General features: G+C 33.0%; 1 protein-coding gene across 1 annotated transcript in view; it reads left to right on the top strand.

The window, feature by feature from the left end:
* The window catches only part of LOC143204521 (insulin-like growth factor 1 receptor), a 279,129-nt gene that overhangs the window by 232,740 nt on the left and 19,792 nt on the right, over positions 1-26,597 (top strand). The window contains exon 3 of the mRNA XM_076417085.1: positions 408-561. Coding sequence (XP_076273200.1) covers positions 408-561 — 154 coding nt within the window. The remainder of the gene's footprint in view (positions 1-407; positions 562-26,597) is intronic.

Here is a 26,597-nt window from a genome sequence, read left to right on the forward strand (position 1 = left end):
GTAAACGATTCAGCCTGTCAAAGTAGTCCGGTTGTCAGACGTATGCAAAATTCTTGAAAGCAACATAGGTCGTAACTCTAACCTATAAACTATTGTGGCTGTATAATTAACTGTGGCTTTTAGGTGCACTGTAATTTAAAAATAAATTATATTTGATAACATTTTTGTTCGACTATTTTATTTAGATTAAATTTTTTTTGTATGTAAAAGCCAGACTGAACTAAAAGTCAGAGTTGATGCGGCAACATTGCGACGTTTTGATGTTACAAATTTAGATGACGTATATACCAAATAGCTTTGAATAGACCATATATCCGGTAAATATATTGTCCATCATCATATATGCAAGATATCTATCCTTCCTTAGATATTCACACAACGTACTACAATTATAATATTTTTTGCAGAATACTGTTGGAACTCAAATCACTGTCAAATACAGGCGGATGATTGCCACGAAGAATGCTTGGGATGTACCAGAAATCAATCAAATGCCCATTGCGAGGTATGCAAGAACTACGAGGATGATGGTATTTGCGTCCCAGAATGCCCACCCAAGAAGTAAGTACCATAAAGTAATAAAATCTCCATGTCAACGATATAACCCAACACATCAATTGAAAAGTCCCCGGTCTACCATAGTAAAACACAATTTTTTTTGGCAAAATTATTTATTTTACCCAACATAATTCCCTTCAAAGGTGATACACTGATTATAGCAACCCTCCAACTTGTCGATACCATTTTTGTAGTACGATTTATCTTTTGCTTCAAAATAGGCCTCAGTTTCGTCAATCGCCTCTTTATTCCACGAAAATTTCTTCCCAGCGAGCATTCCTTTGAGATCGGACAACAAGAAATAGCCGCTGGGGTCCAGATCTGGAGAATACGATGGATGAGAAAGCAGTTCGTAATCAAATTCATGGTTTTTTGACACGGCGCATTGTCTTGGTGAAGTAATACTTTCTTTTACTTCAAATGAGGCCGTTTTTCGACTATTTCATCCTTTAAACGGTCCAATAACTCTATGTAATAGTCGCTGTTGGTGGTACTTCCTTTTTCAAGGTAATCATTGAATCCCACAATTCAGACGCATTAACCTTGCTAGCCAACTGTTCATCGGGTTCATCATGTGCAGTCCACTCAGATAATTGTCGATTGGACTTCGAGGTGAAATGAGGGAGCCATGTTTCATCCATTGTCACATATTGGCGCAAAAACTCGGGTTTCTTACGCTCGATCATCTTCAAACACTGCTCCGAAACATCAACTCGTCGTTGTTTTTGGTCAAAAGTGAGCTCGCGCGGCACCCACATTGCACAGAGCTTTCTCATAACCAAATATTCGTGAATGTTATGATGTACACGTTCAGTTGATATCTTTAGAGTGTCTGCTATTTCATTAAATTTCATTTTACGGTCATTCAAAATCATTTTGTAGATTTTTTAATGTTTTCGTCGGTAACAACCGCTTTTGAGCGTCCACTGCGTTCACCGTCTTCGGTGCTCATTTCACCACGTCTAAGCTTAACATACCAATTCTTGATGGTTGGTTTTCTTGGGCCTGTGTCCGGAAACTCGGCAACAAGCCAGGTTTTTGCTTCAACTATATTTTTTCCTTTCAAAAAGCAATATTTTATCAACACGCGAAATTCCTTTTTATCAATTTTTTTCACAATAACAAAAGTTGCTTCACTCAAAACGCTACAATTCACAAACTAATGATCCGACAGCTGTCAAATTTATACACGCATCTTTTGAGGGTTAGGGCTAACTGAAAAACATATGGATTTAGTTGTATTAGCGCCATCTATGTATCAGGCCGAGGACTTTTAAATTGTCCTGTTATAAATTAATAAAGTCTCCATATCAACGATATAACCTAATTTTAGTAATAGTTTTTGAAAAACGACTGATAATTGCCCGCATTCGATATATTTTTCTCAGCTCTCTTTTGACCCATTAGCACGAATTTTAACATTCAAGGACAATGTGCTCATATTTGCGAGCAAACAAAAAAAAAACATAATAGAATCAGCAGCGCCCGATTGATATTAATTTATTCCCACATAATTAGAGGATGAAATCCATTAGGTAGTATTATAACAATCAGTAAATTAAATTAAAAAAACCTCGATTTATATCGCGATTTGGATGGTTAGTTCATTCACCAAAACTCCCGTTTTACACCCTTCAAATGCAATATTTTTTAATTAAAAGTAAAAGGCAACTCTTCTTTTAGATGGTGGTTGTTCTCGTTCAGCATTTTGAACGTCAGTTTTCCGCTAGCGCCATCTTTGTACTCGTAATATTTAAATTTAATTTTGAAACTACACTAAATAATTTCATTGTTTTAAATAACAGGTTCGGCAAAAGTCCCGCTACAATTTTGATTGCGCGCCATCTTGGTTATGTGACGTTTAGCTCAGTTTCGCTTTAACCATAGTGTTGTGTAGACGTCCAAATTTTATTATGGATTAATATACGCCACAAGAACGAGCAGAAATAGTGACAATATTTATTGAAAATAATCGTTTGATTTTTGCCACTCAGACAGGCCTCGTTCTCTCGAACCGACGTCTTGTAATGCTGAAAATGTGACTCTGGTACGCGATAGTGTTGCAGGGTCTCCAGAAACATTAATTCGGTGACGTGGTTCCCAGTTACACATTTCTGCACGCAGTTTAAGGCGAATTTTGAAAACTGATTTGAAAATATTCCCGTTCAAAATTCAATTAGTCCAAAAATTACTACCGAGAGATCCTGATCAACGAGTTGTTGAGTACAGTAATACAATCCTAAGGTTATCTGGTAAAATTGAACAGTTTTCGTCTAAATTAATATTTTTTTGAAATTTTATATTATTTTTTTTATATCTATTTTTTGAAAACGACCAAGGTGTTGCTGTTACTGTTACTGCTGAACGTTACGTTCTTGTGCCTGAAACGGAAGAGCAAGGACTAGAGGACACGTAGTTTCAACAAGATGGGGCCACAGCACTCACATCTCGTTCATCAATTCAATTATTGAATGACGTTTTTCCACGAAGACTAATTTAGCCAAGTGGCGATTTAGCATGGAGCCAGCCGGATCTCCGGATTTAACAGCACCAGTCTTTTTGTTATGGGGTTTTTAAAATCAAAAGTTTACATGAATAAACCCCAAACGATTGAACATCTTAAAGGAAATATTCGTCACCAAATTGAAGAAATTCAGCATCAGATGTTACAGGATGTCATCAAAAATGCCTTAAAAAGAGCCGAAAATTACATAGCTAATCGCGGTCACCATTTAGCAGATTTAATTTTTCAGTCATAACAAAAAAAATGTAAAGACTAACTAAACTTTTTATGAAAACCAAATTTACCTATCTTTTCTTTGAGCAAAATTATAGGCAATCAAAAAAGTATAAAGTGGTTTAAAAAGTATGATCCAAAATAAAATTTATAATAATTTCGAAAGTATAAAATAAGTTGATGACTACGAGCAAGAAAATTTTCAACTACGAACAAAAATATTTTATCATTATTTTAGGATAAAGTATACAAATACCGAAATGAAATTTATTATCTAGAAGCCCACTGTTGTTTATTCACACTTATTCACCGTTCAGTTGTTTATTTTTACCTTTAAAACAAAACATTTTTATTACCGCTGTAAATTAAAATATAACGACCGCTGGTACATATATCACCATATTAAAGTTACGAGCCTATTGGAACATGCCTGCTCTCCCAAAAAGATCATTGAAACTCAGTAATAAACAATACGATGATACATTGTCCGAGTGTAATTATTTTCTGGTCCCACCACATTGGGGTCTATATGGAAATTTTAATATTTTACGATCAGAAAGCAGTTTTAATAGGCTATACCATGTCGGTGCCAACAGGAGAAATAGGCCAACACGAACACTACTTTCTCATGGTTCATTGAAAAATTTACAAACCCTTGTCAATGTTCAGGTTAATTCGGTGCTTGTAACTCTTAAAACCCTATCGAAGTTTTCTCTCACAATAGCCTTGTAGAGTGACTGAAATTTCGACTGGACCGTATATCCAAACCTCACATATCATCATTGTTCTTTTATACAACTTTGATGTTTCTGTTCCTTCATTAGCGCTCCAAATAGTCCTATTTGTCCGATTTTTGGTTCATATAATTCTCTAATAACAGATAAATAATGCAGAAAAATTGAAATAACAGTTTAATTGAAAAGTCCCCGGCGTGGCGCTACTAGAATTAAATCCATATATTTATTGGTTAGCCCTGGCCCTCAAAAGATGCGTGTACAAATTTGACAACCGTCGGATCATTAATTTGTGAATTATAGAATTTTGAGTGAAGCAACTTTTGTTATTGTGAAAAAATGGATAAAAAGGGATTTCGCGTGTTGATAAAATATTGCTTTTTGAAGGGAAAAATACAGTTGAAGCAAAAACCTGGTTTGATGCCAAGTTTCCGGACACTGTCCCGGGAAAATCAACCGTCAAGGAAGCTAAGTTTAAACGTGGTGAAATGAGCACCGAAGACGGTGAACGCAGTCGGTGCCCAAAAGAGGTTGTTACCGATGGAAACATTAAAAAAATCCACAAAATGATTTTGAATGGCCGTAAATTGAAATTGAATTAAATAGCACACACTTTAAAGATATCAACCTAACTTGTATATCATATGATTCACGAATATTTGGGTATGAGACAGCTATGTGCAATGTGGGTGCCGCGCGAGCTCACTTTTGAGCAAAATCAACCACGAGTTAATGATTCGGAGCAATATCGGTCGTTATGTGACAATGGATGAAACATGGCTCCACCATTTCACTCCGAAGTCCAATCGACAGTCATCCGAGTAGACCGCACACGATGAACCCGCTCCAAAGCGTAGGAAAACGTAACAGTCGGCTGGCAAGGTTATAGCGTCTGTATTTTGGGATGCGCATGGAATGATTTCATTAACTACTTTGAAAAAAGAACGGCCATCAACAGCGACTATTACATAGCGTTATTGGACCGTTTGAAGGACTATATCGCCGAAAATCGGCTGCACTTGAAGAAAAAGAAAGTACTGCTTCACCAAGACAGTGCACCGTGTCACAAGTCATGGAAATGATGGCAAAATCCACGAATTGGGCTTCGAATTGCTACCTCATCCACCGTATTCTCCAGATCTGGCCCCCCAGCGATTATTTCCTTTTCTCAGATTTCAAAAGAATGCTCGTTGGGAATAAATTTTCTTCCAATGAAGAGATCGTCGCCGAGACTGAGCCCTATTTTGAAGCAAAGGACAAATCGTACTACAAAAATGGTATCAAAAATCTGGAGGGTCACTATAATCAGTGTATCGCCCTTGAAAGGAATTATGTTGAATAAAAAAAAACTAATTTTGCCAAAAAATGTGTTACTATGGTAGGCCGGGGACTTTTGAATTGACCTGTTAATGTCATATTACAAATTTTATTCCAATAAATAGAATAAAATAAACAAAAAAGGAATGTAAGTAAGAAAGCAACAATATAAAAAAAATATTAAAATGAGATCTAGAATAAACATAATATTCTCTCTATATGAATACTCTAAAAGTGTAAGGATTATGTGCTTATCTCTTGTCGGTTCTGCTTTTTTATGGGTTGTGATAATTATTCTATCTTGATAGTTATTAGCATTTAATTGTTTGATATCCAAAATTCGTTTCCATTATTTCAAATCAGTTAGATCATATAATGACTGTAATAGTTTTTCAACTGTTACTTTAGCATTTATCTTTATTATTTGATTGTTCGAAATTTTCTAAAGGAAGTTCGAAAAGGAATATGTAACTTATGACATAGTTGAAAATAAATTAGTAAGCACATGTTGAAAAGAATAGAAATGAACCTATTACTTTTATTATATCATGTCATTGTTACTTTTCGAATATTAAGATTAAATATATTTGGAATCATTATTCCATTCCTTTTTTCACACTGCCACCTGCCAATTTAAAATTAACTGATCTGTACAATATATATAATTAAAAAATTATCTCTGTCCTTTCCTCTCTTAAAATTATTATAGGAAGGAATTCGTATATCTATTTCTGCTATCACAAATCGAAAACAAAGCCTATATTTGATTGAAGTAGTAATTACTATTTTCAGTCGATAGTTCCCAACACTAATAAAAACCCTCAGTGTCTTATTTCCTTAAATAAAATAGAATGTTAACGTTTTATTATTGTTTTAAACCCCTTCATATTTTATAACTTAGTTTAACTAAGTTTTTAAGTCATGATACCTCTGAGATGCTCATTTTGTCATCAACACCTACCAAGGTCATAAAATATGTATGTCAAGCGGTATTTTAGTATACATTTAAAACAAAAAATATCAATAATGAAAACTGTCCGCGACATAAATTGCGATGCATTGTTAAAACATTTGTTTGTATAACTTGCTTGCCAAGCAGAAAAAAAAATATGACGCTACGTAATTCCTTACGTAATACACAATCATTTTTAGACCATCGAACCAAGATACCAAAAACACTAAAAATGGACACGCTAAGATACGGTTAATTTAAATATTATAATAAAAATATGTAGGTTACTTGCTTTGGGAATATCTTCTAATATAGATATGCTTTGTACACATCTATTTTAGTTTTTCTTGATATTTCCTTTTTATTAATGATTTTTCTACTTCTAGCGAAGTACAATTTCATGGTTTATCCCATCCTAGTGCCTTCAACGTTTTCTTGACGGGTTTTGTTTATGAGACGGCTGTTATTATACTATAAAATCACGGTATCGTGTCTTCGGACCCATTCCGGATGGTTTTCAATCAATACGTGGTTCGAAACGATTGTTTGTTCTCGGTAGAGGTCGCTATTAACTGTTTCACTAGGTTTCAACAGTTCGAGTATTGTATTGCGACCAAAACGATTTGACCTTGGAATCAGTCGACCGACTTCGCCAGGAGATTGTCCTTAAAGATTTCAAAATAAATCCACTTTTCATCACCACACACTATTCGATGCTACAATAACTTCCTATCGTACCTTTGAAGCAGCATTTCACAGACGATTTTTCGATTTTCCATTTGTCTGTCATTTAATTGATGTGGCATCCATCTTCCCATCTTTTGTCCATTTTTTTTGTCTGTGTGTCCCATCTAATCTCTTTGAAATCGGTACTAGCAACAAATTGGATTTTTTTGAAATATATATTTTAAAGTCTCCTTTTACCAACTATAGGTTTATCTGGACTGGGCCTAAAGTTTAACGTTAGCTCCGAACCACGGTCCTCAGCATTAAGCCTACCGACTTGCGAAGCTTAGAAATCATCCCAGAGCACATCCGGTCTTACTCAGCCTGGTTACTGGCGTGACTGAGATCATTTTTCCTGTCGGATTTTACACTATTGCCTAGGATAATCACAAACACTAAACAATCCGAATATAAATTTACGACCGTGATCCAGCAGGATTCGAACACGCGGCTATCGCAACAGTAAGAGGACCGTCCTGTTACCTTGCGCCACCAAGCCGGCGTTTGAGGAATTTTGATTTCATATTGTCCGCAATGACAACATTGGTATTAATCCTGTATATTTCCTCAATTATTCTTACATTTTTGTTACTTACACCTCTTTTTTCTAATATATCCTAAAGTGTTTCTCCTCTTACTTCTCCAAATGCCTTTTTCACATCGATGACTGTTAGTTATATCTGTTTTTTACATACAGAATAGTGACATATTAACATCAACATGATTTGACACTAACGCTCTCTATCATTAACTAAATATTTTCAATTATTAAAATATTTCATCTAACACAATATTATTGTATATCAACACAAAGAAAAGAATTTAACAAACACGATGATCTAATTCAATTGGGTAGAGAATGAGAATATGTATTAAAGGAAACAATGACATAATTTTATTTTTTTATTATTTAATTATTACATTTTTACAGTCGTTTCCGTCTAACCTACAATTTGTCTTTATACTAACTTAAATCTAGGTATATAACTAGGAGGACCCATCGGCCCTATCTCAATCTCTGGTGAAATAGTATTTATACATGTCACTGCTGTATATTTTATTATATGCACCTCACTACACAACACTACACAAGATCAGATGGTTGGATTCTTTTGAGTCTGCGTCCTGTTCTGGTGGTATCCAAAAGTTCCAATATTTCAATATTCTCATGAGAATGGAGCCTTTCCTCATCCCCCTTGCAATTCTCTTGATTTCTTGACTGACTGTGGGTATCTTAAGGTCTCGATGAAGGTAATCAATCCTATAGTATTTGGGTGCGCCCACAATACCTTTCAGGAATTTGTTCTAAGAAATTTGTATTTTATTTATGTTGCTCTTTGCAGAACATCCCCATAATTGGACTCCGTATGTCCATATAGGTTTCAGTATTTGCTTATATAATAGCAATTTTATTTTATTATGCACTGATAATTGTGATTTTCTTCCAATTAGCCGGTACATATTCCTATATTTCAATTCCAGTTCATGTTCCTTCCAACGAAGTTTTGCATCTAGATTCATTCCGATATATTTAGCGTTGTTGCTATATGGAATGATAGTATGATTTAATGTCATTGGTGCTTGTACGGTCTGTTTAGAGATGAATTGCACATGTACAGATTTACTTTCATTAATTCTTATTTTCCAAGCTTGTGTCCAATTATTTATATTGTCACTTGCCTGTTGTAATTTTCGCGAGGCTTCTTCACTATTGTCTCGCACAGTCAGCTATAATCGCAGTATCATCAACAAATGTAGTCATCATAATATTCTCCATTTATGGCATATCACAAGAGTAGAGTAGATAAAACATTGATCCCAGTACACTTCCTTGTGGTACACCTGCTTTAGCTTCTTTTATTGTAGAGTAAGCTTCTTCTTGTTTGACTCTAAACATTTTGGATGTAATGTATGATTTTAATAGTTCGGCGTGTTGTTTTGGTAGCATTTTCTATAGTTTATGAACAAGACCTTCATGTCAAACCGTATCGATGCCTTGTACTATATCTAAGAATATAGCTAGACATACTTTTTTACTTTCGTAGGATTTTGGTGTTGTGGTGGAAACTGGTGTGTTGGTATTAGGTTTTTTCTCTCTATGATCGGTTTTATTTTTTTCAGCAGGAGTTTTTCAAAAACCCTAGATATTACTGGCAGCAGTGATATAGGTCTAAAGGTTTTTATTTCGTTTGGTGCACAAATTTATTTGATTGTAAGAAAATATAGAACGGCATTGTTGACAAATTACGTAAAATCAGGTGCCCGATTACTTATTCGCTAATCGTAGCGGGCGTGGTATCGGGGCCGAGCGATGGGAATGCTGAGATGTACACTTTTTGGACACAAAGATCGAAGAGCATATTGTTGACGTAACTGATAACCGAATGCTATTGCAATCACCGTTGTAATACCTTGTATAATATATTATCAAGATAGTGATCAATAAAATATTTTGCTGAATATTCGTATTTAATTTACCAAGAAATAAAAGTATTTCTTACATGATGTATATTAAATATATCCCGACAAAATTGTCGTAAAAACAAATAGAGAATTCGTTAGATTTAATTAAATACGGTTTAGTATTAGGCACTGTAACGGTTTCATCGCGTGTTATCCCTTGATTTCATTAAGGGAATCTATTAACTACAATATTCTGTCTTTTGACGATATCGGGCACGTTCATGATGTTTATTTAACACCGACAAATTCCCAGAAGCACCAATTCATTGCGCCCGTCTGTTATTCGGTTCTTTATGCGAGTGCTTGGAGGTCGCTAATTTAGAATCGGCCTTTTTTTTTCTAATTAATCTATGTCCTGTAATTTTCGGTGCGTAGTTCGCTGTGAGTAAACGAAATTGCGGTCGAATAACGCGCGAGAAAAAAAACTCTACGGTATTAAGTGGATATAATGGTTTAGAGATCAAAGTTTTAGGCGTTTTTTTTATCTAGTATAATATTTCGTGTCCGTAACACTTATATTATATAACTTAATTAAAACTTAAAAATATATAAGTAAAACGACATGAAATAATATGCCTTAAATCTATACCTTAAATAAATAAAACCACACATCAAAATAAATGGCATATAGTCTATCCAATAGAACAGTGGACTCAAGTAATCTATTTTTATGACCGGAAAATAGAGCTTAATAGCTCCAAATATGTCCATGTTAATCTTGCGTTACGGCTAAATGACAAAAACCTAATTATATAGTATGACGGATGCCCGAAACCTCAAGCTGAATCAGCCAAATACTTTGGAATATATCTCGATAATAGATTAAACTGGAGGCATCTGGGTGGATAAAAAGCAAAGCAAATTACACTCAAAGTCAAGCAATTGTACTGGTTAGTCGGTAGATACTCTCAACTTGATCTAAAATCAAAGAGATTGCTTTATCAGTCCATCATAAAACATATTTGGAGCTATGGGATGCCAATATGTGGTTGCACTAAGAATCAAACCTAGTAAGTAACTAGTAATCCAACATACCCAAAACAAAGTTCTAGGATTGCACAATGACCTCGAAATCAAATTGATACAGGAAGTGATCCAAGATTTCGCCTTAATACATGGAATAATGTTGCTAAATCACAGCAACGCGGAAGCAATATAGCTACTGGACAACACACAGCAAATCAGATGATTGAAGCGAACCAAACCACACGAGCTTGTTTAGAGTATCAGTGTATTCTTAACTTTATATATACATAACAAGTCAATTGAAAAGTCCCCGGCCTGACACATAGATGACGCTACTAGAATTAAATCCATATTTTTTTTAGTTAGCCCTAACCTTCAAAAGATGCGTGTATAAATTTAATAGCTGTCGGATCATTACTTTGTGCATATATAGTATTATAGCATTATAGCATTTTGGGTGAAGCAACTTTTGTTATTGTGAAAAAAATGGATAAAAAAGAATTTCGGTTGTTGCTTTTTGGAAGGAAAAAATACAGTTGAAGCAAATACTTGGCTGATGCTGAGTTTCCGGACACTGCTCCAGGAAAATCAACTATCAATTATTGGTATGCTAAGTCTAGACGTGGTGAAATCAGCACCGAAGACGGTAAACGCAGTAGACGCCCATAAAAGATTGTTACCAACGAAAACATTAAAAAATCCACAAAATAATTTTGAATGGCCGTAAATTGAAATTGAATGGAATAGCAGACACTCTAAAGATATCAATTGAACGTGTACATCATATCATTCACGAATATTTGGGTATGAGAAAGCTCTGGGCAAAGTAGGTGCGGCACGAGCTCACTTTTGGTCAAAAACAACGACGAGTTGATGATTCGGAGCAGTGTTTGAAGATGATCAAGCGTAATAAACCCCAGCTTTTGCGGCGATATATGACAATGAATGAAACATGGCTCCATCATGTCACTTCAAAGTCCAATCGACACTCATCCGATTGAACTGCACATGATGGATCCGCTCCAAAGACGCAACAGTTTGGCTGGTAAGGTTATGGCATCTGTATTTTGAGATGCGCATGGAATAATTTTCAGTGGCTACCTTGAAAAAGGAAGGACCATTAACAGCGACTATTACATAGCGTTATTGGACCGTTTGAAAGACGAAATCGCCGCTTAAAGTACTGCTTCACCAAGACAATGGACCGCGTCACAAGTCAGTGAAAACAATGGCAAAAATCCATGAATTGGGCTTTCAGTTGCTTCCCCATCCACCCTATTCTCCAGATCTGACCCCCAGCGACTATTTCCTGTTCTCGGATTTCAAAAGAATGCTCGCTGGGAAGAAACGTTCGTCGAATGAAGAGGTGATCGCCGAAACTGAGGCCAATTTTGAATCAAAGTACAAATCGTACTACAAAAATGGTATCGAATAGTTGGAGGGTTGCTATAATCAGTATATAATCCTTGAAAGGAATTATGTTGAATAAAAAAACTGTTACTGATTAATTCCGTACTCGTCTTGCTTGTATATTAATACAAGTACTACAGAACAGTACTAATAAATTAACTAATAAATTATGATTGTAATAAGCATACCTAATGTATGATGTAATTACTAAAAAAATCTAATTTAATAGCGTCAGAGCGTCGCAATGTTGCCGCATCAACTTTGGCTTTTAATTTATTTTGGTTTTGATATACAACAATGTTCTAATATAAATAAAATTACGAAATCCCATCTATTGAATCGTTTCCAAGCAAGACAAGTGGGTCTTTACATCGATTAATGTGCTTTAACTAATATAATAAAGAGACTGAATACAATTAGGGAACAAAATTTTGCGGTATTAGACCGATGTGAGAATTTTTTTTTTGGTTTTTGTCCCACGAAGCGCGGTGTGATTGATCCTGTTTGGTTCTGCGGTGATTACCTTTTGTTTTCTAGCTACCTTAACATCATTAGCTTGCTAAAGTACTTTTGTTCATTTTTATATTTTACGTTTTGGTCTTGTAAATTGACGGTACAGTGGCGGCTCGACTGGGTAGGTAATAACTTAGATAAGTCATAAGATACTGTTTCAGTGATATTTCGATTACTCTAATCTAAGACATATAACATTTTAGCTAGTTACTGGATTGTATTAATTACACTGTGTGTAATTACATATATTGAATTTTCTATTCTATTATTAAAAATATTGTCTATTGATATAGTTAAGATGTCACGTTGCTTAGTAATAGTGTGAATACTATTTACACGTAAAATTTGTATTACTCCACAACGGCAGTCGATATCCTTCCATATCTGTTGTATGTTAATGTTTATAACAGAAACGTTGGAAACAAAAAACTTATTTTAAACTTAAGCAGATACAAATAATAGAACTCGAAAAATTGTGCTGATTTAAGTTTTGTTGCTATATTGCTTGGACTACAGGGAAGTTTCAAGAAATATTGAGACACCAATAACTACTATGAAATTAAAAATTAGCCAAGAAGAACTGACTTTGTGGTAAATGAATCTTTAAATATATATTATTCTACAAGAAAATGTGATTCATCTACCCTTACACATAAAATTTGTTTTTATTAAAAATTTTATCAAGGTTGTGGATAAAAATGGTAAAAGATTTTTGAATTTGAAAACTGTTTTCTCTAAATTAAGTGAGGCTAAATTAAAAGAAGATATTTTTGTTGGCCAACAGATAATAAAACTTATAAAAAACAATGAATTCGATAAAAATCTTACCGCCAAAGAGTTAGCAGCTTGGTTATCTCTAAAGAATGGATTCATGGATTTTTTGGCAATCTTTTTCGAGTTTTTAGTGAATGACTTGTTAAAACAAAAAACGACGGGGTGCAGAATTTCGATTTTCCCCCCTAATCTTAGAATGGTGAGTGACGAACAAGGCGAACGTTTTCACCAGGACATAAAACAGATTGAAGAGCGTTATCAAGGAAGATGGAATGCTAAAATATTAGCATATTACTAGTGGTTTGTAAGTAAAGAGGATTCTACTGTACTCAAGAGCAAAAGTTAATATCTCGTCAATTTCTTTCACAATATATGGCTCATTTTATTTATTGTCTTCTTAAACCTGAGCTATTTTGATTCATCGTTTATTTGTAAATATATATTACAATTCTTTTGATAAAATTTATATTATAAATAAATAAATATGATTTAACATTTTTCATACTGTTTATTATTTATTTATAATACTTTAATTTATCATAACTTTAAAATGGTACGTGTTACAAAAATTCCGTTTAAGTTTTTGTGTTCAGCAGGTACAATTTGACATAAAAATCCATTTTATTTAATTTTATTAGAACAAAAAAGGATTTGTCTCATAGTGTTATTAAAAAGGTCATACTTTGGTTCTAAAAAAATTATTTTAGATACAGAAACGGAAATAAACAATTAATTAAGCTTTTCAAATTACCAGCTTATTCATTACGTTAAACCAGTACATTTTGAGACGAATGTAGAAATAAATCCACGCAAATGGAACACACATAAATACGATTATAATTTTAATGAATCAATTAAAAGGATTTTCTCATTATTATTAAGACCCTGGGTATGGAATAATTGTAGATTAAAGCCAATGTCTTTGAAATGAGTTCATATTTCAAAATTGACCAAAGGAGTGTTTTATCACGGAATTTTGTTTCAATAACTCTGATGGCCTCCGCTCTATTAAGGGAGTAAGCTCATGTTACTATTTTAGATTTTCGGACCAATTGGATAGGAAAATTCGCGAAAAAAAAACTAGTTTACAGAAGGAAGAAATATTTTCCATAAAAATAATGAACCTCTTGATACGCCCCAAAAAAAACTGCGCTAAAATCACTTAAAACACTAATACTGCATGCCACGTTAGCTGGCTTTGATTTAGATGTTCTCACACCTCAGAAAATGATTTTTACGAATGAACAGGGGTACTTCTACCACTAGAAAACGGTTTAATGATGGGACTTGATATTATAATTATTAGTGGATTATAGGACTATGTATATTGATGGCTGAGAATATTATAATGGCAAATAAATTCAAATTAAAGTTTACCTTATTACTTTAGTCAATTCTTCACCTGTATCCCAAGTACTCATGGCTTTGGTATTAATTCTTATTATTATTCAATTTCGTTGTTCTTTTTTTTCCTATTAGAATTATATGAAGATAAAAGTCAGATATCACTAAGATAACCTTCTGAAATATCCATTTTGAAGCCATAATTAGTTTTTTCTGAATAAACTGAAATCAATTGAATTAGATCATGCCTTAACATCTAAAATATTCCAGGATTTGTTGCCTTTCAAACCTACTAAAGTAAAGTTTTACTAAATAGACATTACTAGATATTAAAAAAGACATCTAACATATAACCTCACGTATATTTTTGTATTCTTAAAAATAAATGTTGAATATTATGCATTATGACATCCATTACTTGAATATTTGCGCTTTAGACCACGAAAAGAAATAGCTAGAGGGGTTGTAAAGGCTCCAGAAATAAGGCCGTTGATTCAGTATTAAAATTCAATGGTTTTTATTGAACCACACAAACGGCTGCAGCTGTTCAGGCTGTGCAGACTTTTCAGAATGGGATAATGGCGACGGAACCGTATTAGCATATGTAAAAAGCTACTAGACAACAGACGGAGATTGAATGTTTCCTTTTTTAGAAAAGAAAAACAATAGAGTCGCTGTAATTTACAAATATATATGTCCGTATTGTAACAAATAAACGTTCAAATAAATGAATGAATGAATGTTTTTTAAATAAATTATTATATTTATTACAAGGGGTTTATTAATATAGTCGTTCCTGATTTATTTACAACTTGTGTCTACACTGATTTAAAATTAGATACTTCTCTACGAAGAACTATTGGTCCTTGCTAAATCTGCAATAGAATACAATTTAATAACACATTTCAGTGTTTTAATTTTTTTTATATATGTGATTATGGTTTTAATTAGTAACGTTGGGAACTTTCGACTGATATCGACTATCGACTGTTTAGTAATTGACTACTTTTTACTATCGATGTTTCAGCTGCTATTTTTGGTTCGACTGCTTTTACTACTTTTTACTAGTGACTGTTTCAGTCGACTGTTTTCAGTACCTATTTTCGGTCCGACTAATTTTATTACTATTTACTATCGACTGTGTCAGTCGTCTACTTTTAGTTACTATTTTCGGTTCTACTAGTTTCTTTCGGCTGATTTTTAACATTCTGGCTTATATAGATTTATATGTAATATGTATAGTTTTATGATTTTTGGTACTTTGCTTTTGTAATAGGGTAAAAGATTAAAATTGTGAATGATAAATAGCAAAATATTTCTGACTGTTTTTATGGCAATAATAGGTAATTTTTTTTTATTCCCTTTTTGGTTTTGATCTAACTCTGTCTCGATTTTTGTTCAAGACTCTTGATTGTCAAAACTTCTTTCCTATAATCTTGAAGACGTAATTTAGATTCGCAAGGTTCCAGAAATTGAGTGATCCACAGATAATTGAAATATAAAAGTAATTCTACTTCCTTTAAAATTAAATTATTCACTTCATATTAATAGTAATCAGTAATTATTTTTTTCCTTTTCTTTCGTAAATTTAGTACTTGAAGGCATATATCCGTCTCTCTTATATAACTGTTGTAAAATATAATCACATTTAAAATTAACTGCTCCAAGTAATTATATCCGTCCTTTCTTCTCTCAAAATTTATACAGGAAAGAATTCCTACATCTTCGTCTAACATCACGAATGAAAAAAAAACAGTCGAACCATGCATTTGACTAGTTTTTTAACTATCGATTATTTCGACTGTTTTGCGACTATCGACTGTTTCGACTGTTTTCAGTCGATAGTTCCCAACACTAGTTTTAATCTTTTTTAATATGAGATTTTCGAATACTTTGAATATTACTGGCAGCAGTGAAATTGGTCGATAAGATTTTATTCTATTTGGTGGTTTTCCAAGTTCCGAAAACATAACTTCGGCCATCTGCAAATATCCGAGAAATCTTTTAATCAGAATAATTCGTTGAGTGAACGAACTAATTTATTGTATCTTCTATTAGATCTACAGACCTTATAATCCAACTAAAGCAGTTTTAAAGTTCAGTTCATTAAGAATGCATAGAAGTACCATTACGTATAATCAACAAATCATCATCTATTTATTTCCGTTTAGAACAAGAAAATCGGCTAATATATCATGTCAGGATATTGTCAAAAATCTAGTTAGCATTAATTTATTTCAATCATGATAAAAAGCATAACAGCATCTGTAATATGAAATATTTTCAGAGAGGAAAATATCGGCGAGCTTAATGTTTTTTAATGTGTTTTTCGATTTTCCTGTTTATAAAAATAAAATGTTGGGCATGTGCCAAGTAACGCTCGCTATCTAGCAGTCTCCCGATATGGTAAGTCTTCTCTCGTGGAAATAGGTACTGTTTATTTCGGTAATATCTAATCAGCAACAAGCCGAGTGATATTTTTTAATATAAGGTATTTTATTAGACACCCTTATTACATTCTTAAATACATTCACTATGCATTTCCTAAATTCAAATTAAATTAGATTACTTTTCTTATATTTATATTTTAAAGTCTCATTTTACCAACTAGGGGTTTATCTGGATTGAACCTACAGTTTAAAGTGGGCTACGAACCACGGTCCTCGGCATTAAGCCTACCGATTGACGAGAAATCATCCCAGAAAACATTCGGTCTTACCCAGCCTGGTTACTGGCGTGACTGGGATTATTTTCCTTGTCAGATTTTGCACTCTTGGATCACCAATATTAAACAATCACAAACATAAATATACGACCATGCCCCAGCAGTATTCGAACCCGCGACTATCACAAGAATAGGTAGACCATCCTGTCGCCTTTACCACTGCGCCGCCACCAAGCTGGCAAATTAGCCCACTTAAAACTAAAGTTAAAATTAACTCTTATGCACTATACAAGGTCGTGTAGTTTTATTCATTTGAATCTTTTCCGTCACGCTGTCCATTAACTTTGTTGTCTCTACATTGGTGTGATTTAATTACCTTATACATTTTATGGCAAAATCTTGGAGAACCTTGTGAAAACATTTCATTTCGAGATTTTAGAATTCAGTTGCACTTTATTATATTACTTTATCACCCACCTTATTATCCAGACCTAAAAAAATGGAACATTTTTGGAAACAATATTAAGATTTCACAGAATTAAGACTGTCTAAAGACCATAGACCTACTTCAACACTTATAACATACATTTATTATTGTGTAATTGAAAAATTTTATTGTATATATTCTACTGTTTATAATCTACTGTGTAGTATTTTAAGCTGTTAATCATCACTACATAGTATAAAACAACATCGCCTTTTCTGTCCCTATATCCCTATGTGCGCTTAAATCTTTAAAACTACGCAACGGATTTTGATGCGGTTTTTTTCAATAGATAGAGTGATTCAAGAGGAAGGTTTATATGTATAATACATGCATAATATACTAAGGCAACATTGCTAATTTTAGAGGTTTCTAACGTGATGTCGTAAATTAACCTATTTTTTTAGGCTTATTTAGCAATTAGCAAAAACGCTGCCTAACCCTACGAGTTAGATCAAATTAATGTACTACAGTATTGTACACCATAAAAAGGTCTACAAAAAAGTCCGCGATGGTATATGTTTATCTTTTAGGGATAACCCACATTAACCATTTTTATTGTTTACTTTTTACGTGAGAAAATGGCTTATTTACGAAGCTATTTTAAGCAATACGGCATTAATCCTTATCGAATTAAGTACCTTAAATACAGTGTGCAATTAATATAGATCAATATGGTTCCTTACAGCATGTAAATTAAACAAATATTTTCGGAGATATTACAAATTTAAAATTTGCGTTTAAAAATGTGTAATGTAATAAAAATTGTATGAATTTAGATATTCCAAAGATAGCAGGAAATCTTCATAGTAAGTATAGGGGAAGAGGAATTGTTTTACTCCAAATTTAATGCGTGCAGGCCAAGGGCAGTAATGAATGAACCAAAAATACTGGATCGATTTTAATCATGTTTTCATTGAGTGACATAGGCATATATATTTTATGCCCGTGCAAAGTCGGAGCGGGCCGCTATGTTTTTATATACAACGTTCATATTTTTTCTGTAGTGTATTTAATTTAGTATCATATAATTAGTGTTCATATAATGTATTGTAATTTACCCTAAATAACCCAAGAGGCTGACGGGTTTAAATAAATAAATAAATAAATAAATAAATAAATAAATAAATAATGAGTGTTTGTATTCAAGCAACTAACATATTTGAAAGTAACAGTATTAATATGCATACATTTCGAGGCTATTCATCATGCTTAATAGTCAAATCAAATTTAGCGAATATATCAATTTTTAAATTCGACATATCTGTCTGCCTATGTTACAATGTGCAGTAAAAAACAGAAAGACCAAAAAATTGTGTTGTTTGCCTAGAGAAGTTAGGTTTTTAATCTCGATAACAACAAGAGTTTACTCAAGTTGTCAATTTACACTAAAATTTGATTTTTCCACGTTGCCAATTCTTGTAAATTGTATGTATATTTCACGAAATATAATACACTACCTAAAATTATAACGTAGAGTTCTACAGTCCTTATAATAAAACAGCCCACGTACGTCATCAACACCGTCAATCGTATTGGCGAAGTCAGTTTATAAAAACGTAAGATCCCTTTTAAACTCTCTATTTTTCTTTCTAATTCAACCAATTGGTAATCTGTTTCAAGGTTCTCTGAGAGTTTGAACTGGATTTTCGTCAAGTAAATCCTGTAATTCATTTTTGTGCACTTTTTGGTCCTTTCAACTGTTCTTTGTCGTATATATCAAAATCGACACTTTTAAATCGTACTTTTGAACTATTATTTCACCTAGAGACAGGTCAAAACTGTCTAACTTGGAAATAGCTCCCATAACTATTAAGCAAGCATTCTTATTCAACAATGTATATCTAATTACTCATAATAAATAAATAATTGATCCATTAATAAACTAATTATATCATTATATATAATTAACAATAATCATAAAAACGACGTGGTGTCTACTGCTATTATATCCTTGCAGAAAAAAATGGTTCAGTTTATTTTTAGTCGTACACAATTATTTGAACCTGACCTACTATGACGCGTTTATTTGTGTCATAAAAACACCATTTATATAATAACATTAGGAATCTGGAACCGTGGTTGACGGCGCTTCTAATTGGACCCTATAAATTATGTTGATTTATTCCTATAAACTAGAAATCGAGCTCGTTCGAAGATAATTGGCACACAGGAGATTTTTATTAGGTGTCAATAATGTATTTATTATACCGACAACTCGTTTACTACTTAGTGGATCAATATATTTTCGTATATAACGAAAACTATCATGATTTACATTAATATTACATAAAATATTATAATATTATTGTTATTATAATTCATATTTATTATTTATTATACATGATAGGCAATGATTTATTATATGAAGAAGAATTCACCACACAGTTGTATTCGCTGAACATATAAAAAGAAAGAAGCCGTTTTGACAGATTATTAATGATACTGTTTTGACTTTTCCTTGACATTTACCGCCTTTACGAAAAAAAATACAGTTTTTGTATCTATTCTAGGACTGTAAGTTAATTTTTAAAGACCTTTGTGTAAGTTCAAGGCTTTTTTTTAATTTGCATACGTTAATATCTTTCAGAATTGTAAAATATGATTTAGATGCATGTATTTTGGCCTTGCAATATAAACAACTGTTAAACAAATCAACCTAACTATTAAATTAGTAGGAACGTTCGTCTGGTCGGTCGGAATGTGTGGTTGTCGATGCGTTTGTTTGTCCGAACGCTCACTACGATTTTGTGGAAGGAATTTGCACGAGAACTGAAATCAAAACTGGCTGAATAAAAACTTGTTTATTTCGTTATTGAATGATACTGCGATCGACGGGAGAATGGACAGGATATTAGGTTAGGTAAAGGAAGTACGGTAGCGCTGTGAAAGTTGTACTGTTACAAGGGGTAGAGAAAAAAAAAGAGAGGGAGACCTCGTCGTGGTGGTCTTTTATAGCCGGGTACCGCATGGTACCAATCCACCGACGTTGCCAACCTTTGAACTTGCTGTAGGTGAATGCGTGGTGGCCTAAAGAGTCGTAGTGGTCGCTACAAATTCAATAGTTTTGACATTTCTCTACATAATATAACGGTTTTTTATTTAGTAATATTGGGTTAATCAGTTTACACATATAACAGTCATAGTATGCTCAATACTGCACTTGGAGGATCAAAAAGTTCGAAGAGAATTAGTTGCAAGACGAAAACCCAGTTCAAACTATCAAAGAACGTTTAGACAATGTAGCAGTTTATTAAGAAACTGTTTTTGACGTTTGCATGTCCTGAGGAACATCCGAAAAGAAAGAAAATGGCTACCACACGAATTGATTGAAAGAAGAAGATGGCTTTTCTATGGTGTAGTATTATGACAGATGATTAAAAGTTCTAAAGCGGAAAATGATCAGAATATATGCAAAAACCTAATCAATTAACTTCTTCCATCCGAGATATAAGTATTTTTTAGAGCAATCAATTTTATTAGGTATTCTCATCGCTATTCTAGACAATTCCTTACTGTAACTGAATAATAATACCGGTCATGATGACGAATACCTTTTAAATATTCTTGGTAAGAGTTGATTATCTCCTACGAACAGTAGAAAACAATACGCCGAAACTACTTTTGCAACAATTTTAATTTGGCTCGAAGAACGAGACATATGCGAAAACTATTACATGCAATTACCGCCATCTGTTTTAACTTTAAAAAAACACATAGATATCGGTAACAAGTAAACTATGGTTGTTTGTAATTGTATCAAATTAGTTCCATTGTGGGGGAGATATTCCAAAAAATTCTTTGTTTTTCTTGTAAGGTTTTTGCTTCTGATATTTTATAATAATGAAATCAGTATTTTGCGCCACTAACAATAACGTTCTTCAACCTCTTGAAGAACGAAATAACGAAATGTCAACAAAATAAGACCAATATGTGCCAAAAATGCAGGAAAAATTAATCAAAAAACTATTAAATTGATACTGTATGACACAATGTTAACATAAATAAGATTACTTGTTTCGAATTCTTTATTCCATTATTAAAAACATTGTCTATTGATATGGTTGAATAACACCTCACATTCCTTAGTAATAGTGTGAAAACAGGTCAATGGAAAAGTCCCCAGCCTACCCTAGTAAAACAAATTTTTTGATTTTGATGACACACATAACGATCCGACAGCTGTCAAATTTATACATGCATCTTTTGAGGTTTAGGGCTAACTAAAAAAACATATGGATTTAATTCTAGTAGCGTCATCTATGTGTCAGGTCAAGGACTTTTCAATTGACCCGTTATATCATGAATAATGCTAGAGGACTCAAAATCTCAGTTCGGTCCAGGAGTTTGTGTCATATTGAACGACATGTCTGTTTTTAAAAACTCACGTAAAGAACACTAGCCGACCTATTTTACAGACTTTCCACCACTGCAGTGACGATAAAACTATACTGAATGTTTTTTACAACTATTACTTCGCGATATTTCCTCATTATTTCTACAAACTTATTTAACTATCTAGTATAAATAGTTAAATCCTTAAGCACCATTAGTTTTTTATACTTAATAAAAATATCACACCTAAATCAAAATACAATTTCCATCTCGCAATTTCCTTTTAAATTGTCAAGACAATTCGGCTTCGGAAAATGCACGACGCTAAAAGCGAAAATTGCGATATTTTATTCTAATTTTGAAGAGCGCTCGTATCCGTGAAAGCGATTCATTTTAATTAACGTTAGTATGAAGCAATTTCTGAAAGCTGAGTGCAGTTGTGCACCTAATTTATTGCCCTCTTATTGGTTGAAGATGTTGCAAAATTGGGTGCACGGCTTCATGTTCCAGACATATTCTAATAATCATAAATACTATGCCATTAAACTAAATTAGTATGATATATATTATCCGTCATTAAGACAAACTAGGTAAATTGTTACCAGAAAATGTTAACATAAAAATATTATGTTTTTTACATCTTACACCTTACTATAGTTCATCATTTCATTCCTATATATTAATGAAAGTAAAGCTGTACATGTGCAGTTCACCTATAAACAGACCGTACAATAACATTAAATAATACTATCATGTCATATAGCAACAACGCTAAATATCTCTATCTATAAAGAAGAAAAGAAAAGAACTGGAATTGAGATATATGAAAATGTACTGGGTAATTGGAAGAAAATCACAATTGTCAGTACATAATAAATTGCCATTATATAAGCAAATATTGAAACCTATATGGATATACAGAGTTCAATTATGGGGATGTTCTGCAAAGAGTAACATAAATAAAATACAAATTTTTCAGAACAAAGTCCTGAGAGGTATTGTGGGCGCACCCAAATACCATAGGACTGACCTACATCGAGACTTTCAGATACCCATAGTCAGTCAAGAAATCAAGAGAATAGCAAGTTAAAGGTAGCACAAGCATGTTGTCCAATGTAGACCAAACCAAATTGGTTAGGATTTAAAGACAATTTTGGAAATCGAATTAGACAACTCTTTCGTTATTAAGATAATTACTTGATTGAGGCAACATAGATTTAGAAAAGCTAAATAATCATTTGCGTTTTGCTTCAAAATCCAATTGGGGGTCTTTAAAAAGCTTTTTGTCAATTATATTGGTTATATAAGAGTTATAGTCCTTGAAGAAAGTTGCTTTAGTTGAAGAAACAATAGTTCTATCGTCGAATGTGATATGAACGTGGAAATACGATCCAAATACGACTGATGATTTATATTAACTTTATAGTCTCAACAATGATTTGGTTATTGTCTGAAACCATACCGATATTACTTTATAAATAGTGTGGTAGCAAACAATGCTAGAAGACAAAACAGTATCTTTTAGATGATTATTTTTTCACTATAAAAAAGAATTTTTTGAGAAAAAATATACAATACATATTAGTCAAAATATTTTTCATCATTTTCTACAACTTTTTCCCATTTTTCTGACATAGAGAAAGAATTATGTTGCTTTGGCTGCAATCTACTTATTTTAAAGTCAGTTGTAGATTCATTGTTCGTTGATCCGATCTGTTGTCCTTAATTTTTGGTTATTTTTGAAACAATACGTCATTCTCTGAAAATAGACAGACATCTGCAATAACAGTTTCATTCGATTTGTAGTTCATAATATACATATTGCTAATCCCACTTAAAACTATGAACATTCCGCTTCTTAAATTGATATGAACTCTCCTGGACTAACCAACGAATTCTTATTCTTGAAATTGTCGTGGTAATTCCATATATTTCGACGTGTGAAATTGCCTTTTGAGTGATTTTTCTCATCCACCAAAATAACAAAATAAATTGTAACATTTGATCCAAATATATGTAATAATTTTTGCTTACAACATTATAAAGTATACATTTAAGTTTAGCCTTTTTGATGTTGTACTGCCTGGTTCCTATTTTCCTGAACCAAAAGCGGAGGTTCGATTATTTTAAAAGAACCTGTGGAGGAAGATATATATTTTTTAATTTTAAATATCTCCAAAGTTAGTTCATTTGAAGAAAATCTTTATACTTCCTTTCTTTTTGCATATTCTAGTGTGGAGTTATATATCCATATTTCGGAAAGAACTATTATTTTTTACTTTTAAAAATATTTCGTGGGCTAGAGCGAGATCCTTTGGAAAAAATTTACTCTATTTGAACTCTCAGATCCAGAAAAACTCTTTTTTAGTTTTTACTTCAAGATTAGTTGATATGGTGAGAGTTGATATGGTGAGATACCCACTATAACAGGTCAATTGAAAAGTCCCCGGCCTAGCATAGTAAAACACAATATTTTGGCCAAATTAGTTTTTTCCCTTTAACATAATTCCCTTCAAGGGTGATGCACTGATTATAGCGATCCTCCAACTTTTAGATACCATTTTTGTAGTACGATTTGTCCTTTGCTTCAACATAGGCCTCAGTTTCAGCGATCACCTCTTCATTCGACGAAAATTTCTTCCCAGCGAGCATTCTTTTGAGATCTGAGAACAGGAAATAGTCACGGGGGGGGGGGGTCAGATTTGGAGAATACGGTGGATGAGGAAGCAATTCGAAGCCCAATTCATGGATTTTTGCCATCGTTTTCACAGACTTGTGACACTGTGCATTGTCTTGGTGAAGCAGCACTTTCTTTTTCTTCAAATGCGGCCGTTTTTCGGCGATTTCGTCCTTCAAACGGTCCAATAATGCTATGTAATAGTCACTGTTGATGGTCCTGTCTTTTTCAAGGTAATCAATTAGAATTATTCCATGCCCATCCCAAAATATGCGGTGCACCCACTTTCTCATACCCAAATTCGTGAATGATATGATGTACACGTTCAGTTAATATCTTTAGAGTGTCTGCTATGTCGTTCAATATCAATTTACAGTCATTCAAAATCGTTTTGTGGATTTTTTTAATATTTTCGTCGGTAACGACCTCTTTTAGGCGTCCACTGCGTTCGCCGTCTTCGGTGCTCATTTCACCACGTCTAAACTTAGCATACCAATCCTTGATAGTTGATTTTCCTGGGACAGTGTCCGGAAACTAGGCATCAAGCCAAGTTTTTGCCTCAACTGTATTTTTTCCCTTCAAAAAGCAATATTTTATCAACACGCGATATCCATTTTTTTCACTATAACAAAAGTTGCTTCACTCAAAATGCTATATTTCACAAACTAATGATCCGACAGCTATCAAATTCATACACGCACCTTTTGAGGGTCACTAACTAAAGAACATATGGATTTAATTCTAGTAGCGCCATCTATGTGTCAGGCCGGGGACTTTTCAATTGACCTGTTCTAAGACTTTTCTTTAAACTGTTGATTAAACAATTTTTATTCCACTAACTTATCGAATTCTATTAACAAATAAATATTCCAATTTGTACTTTGTCCTTATAACGAAATTTGACACAAAAGTATAAAATACAGAATAAAAATACGGCAAGGGAGCTACTAAGTAAGGTAGTACCCGCATATAATCGACACCTGCTAATCATAAAAACTAACTATCGAAATAAGCTTCTTGGAATAATTAATTAATGCTAAAAGTACATTAGTGGAAATAAGAATTAATTTACTTTTGTAATTTACTTTGTGTTTTAAATACGACTTATAAATGCACCCTTTTTGCAATAAACTTACTAAACCACTGTTAAAGCTGCGTGTTAGAATATAATAAAGCTTTGCAGTTAATATACCCGCATATGCTTCTTTGGTTCTGAATATATATATATAAGGGCAACCAACAGCAAACAACCGTGTATTCATTAAGAACGAATTTTATTAGTTAGCCTTGAGAATGTGTCATTTCGTAAGTGAAATTAATACAAGTGAGTTCACCATATCAATTATTAATGTAATAAGATAACAGAAATGCAGCCGTGCATTGCTAAGTTGTCATCGTAAATACTAGAGGAATGCATAAAGTAATAATACCTTGTTTTCAAGCACAACGAAAAAACGTTTCTTATGAAATACTTCTTTCATTTCATCGCTGCTCGTAAAATAATAATGAACGTGTCATTCCTTATATAGAATATAAGTTTTTCTTATAAGAATTTGTTTCTTTATAACAATACTATTGGAACTAGCCGTATATAAAATTTATGACATGTAAAGATGAACTCGTTTTTACCTAAGTAAAATATTTTACTTCAAATGAAAGAATATACAGTAATGCAATAAAACAGCCAATGCGCGCCATTAATATTGATGGCGCCAACGCGTCGCAATGTTGCCGTATAATTATTATCGCTAATGTTTTTAAAAATTTAATTAGCCTTATTAGCTCTACAACCTACCCAGGGGACAATACGCATTTCTTTATATATTTTTCTTATGTTATATTATATATAATGTATAATTATGTTATATATAATGTGGTAACACCAGAAAACATCAAAAAATAGACAAAATCTTTTTGAATTATCGAAAAGTGAAGTTAGCTA

This window comes from Rhynchophorus ferrugineus, unplaced genomic scaffold (assembly GCF_030347505.1).
Source record: "Rhynchophorus ferrugineus isolate W39M unplaced genomic scaffold, kcgeb_rfMv2 rfM11, whole genome shotgun sequence".
NCBI lineage: Eukaryota > Metazoa > Arthropoda > Insecta > Coleoptera > Curculionidae > Rhynchophorus > Rhynchophorus ferrugineus.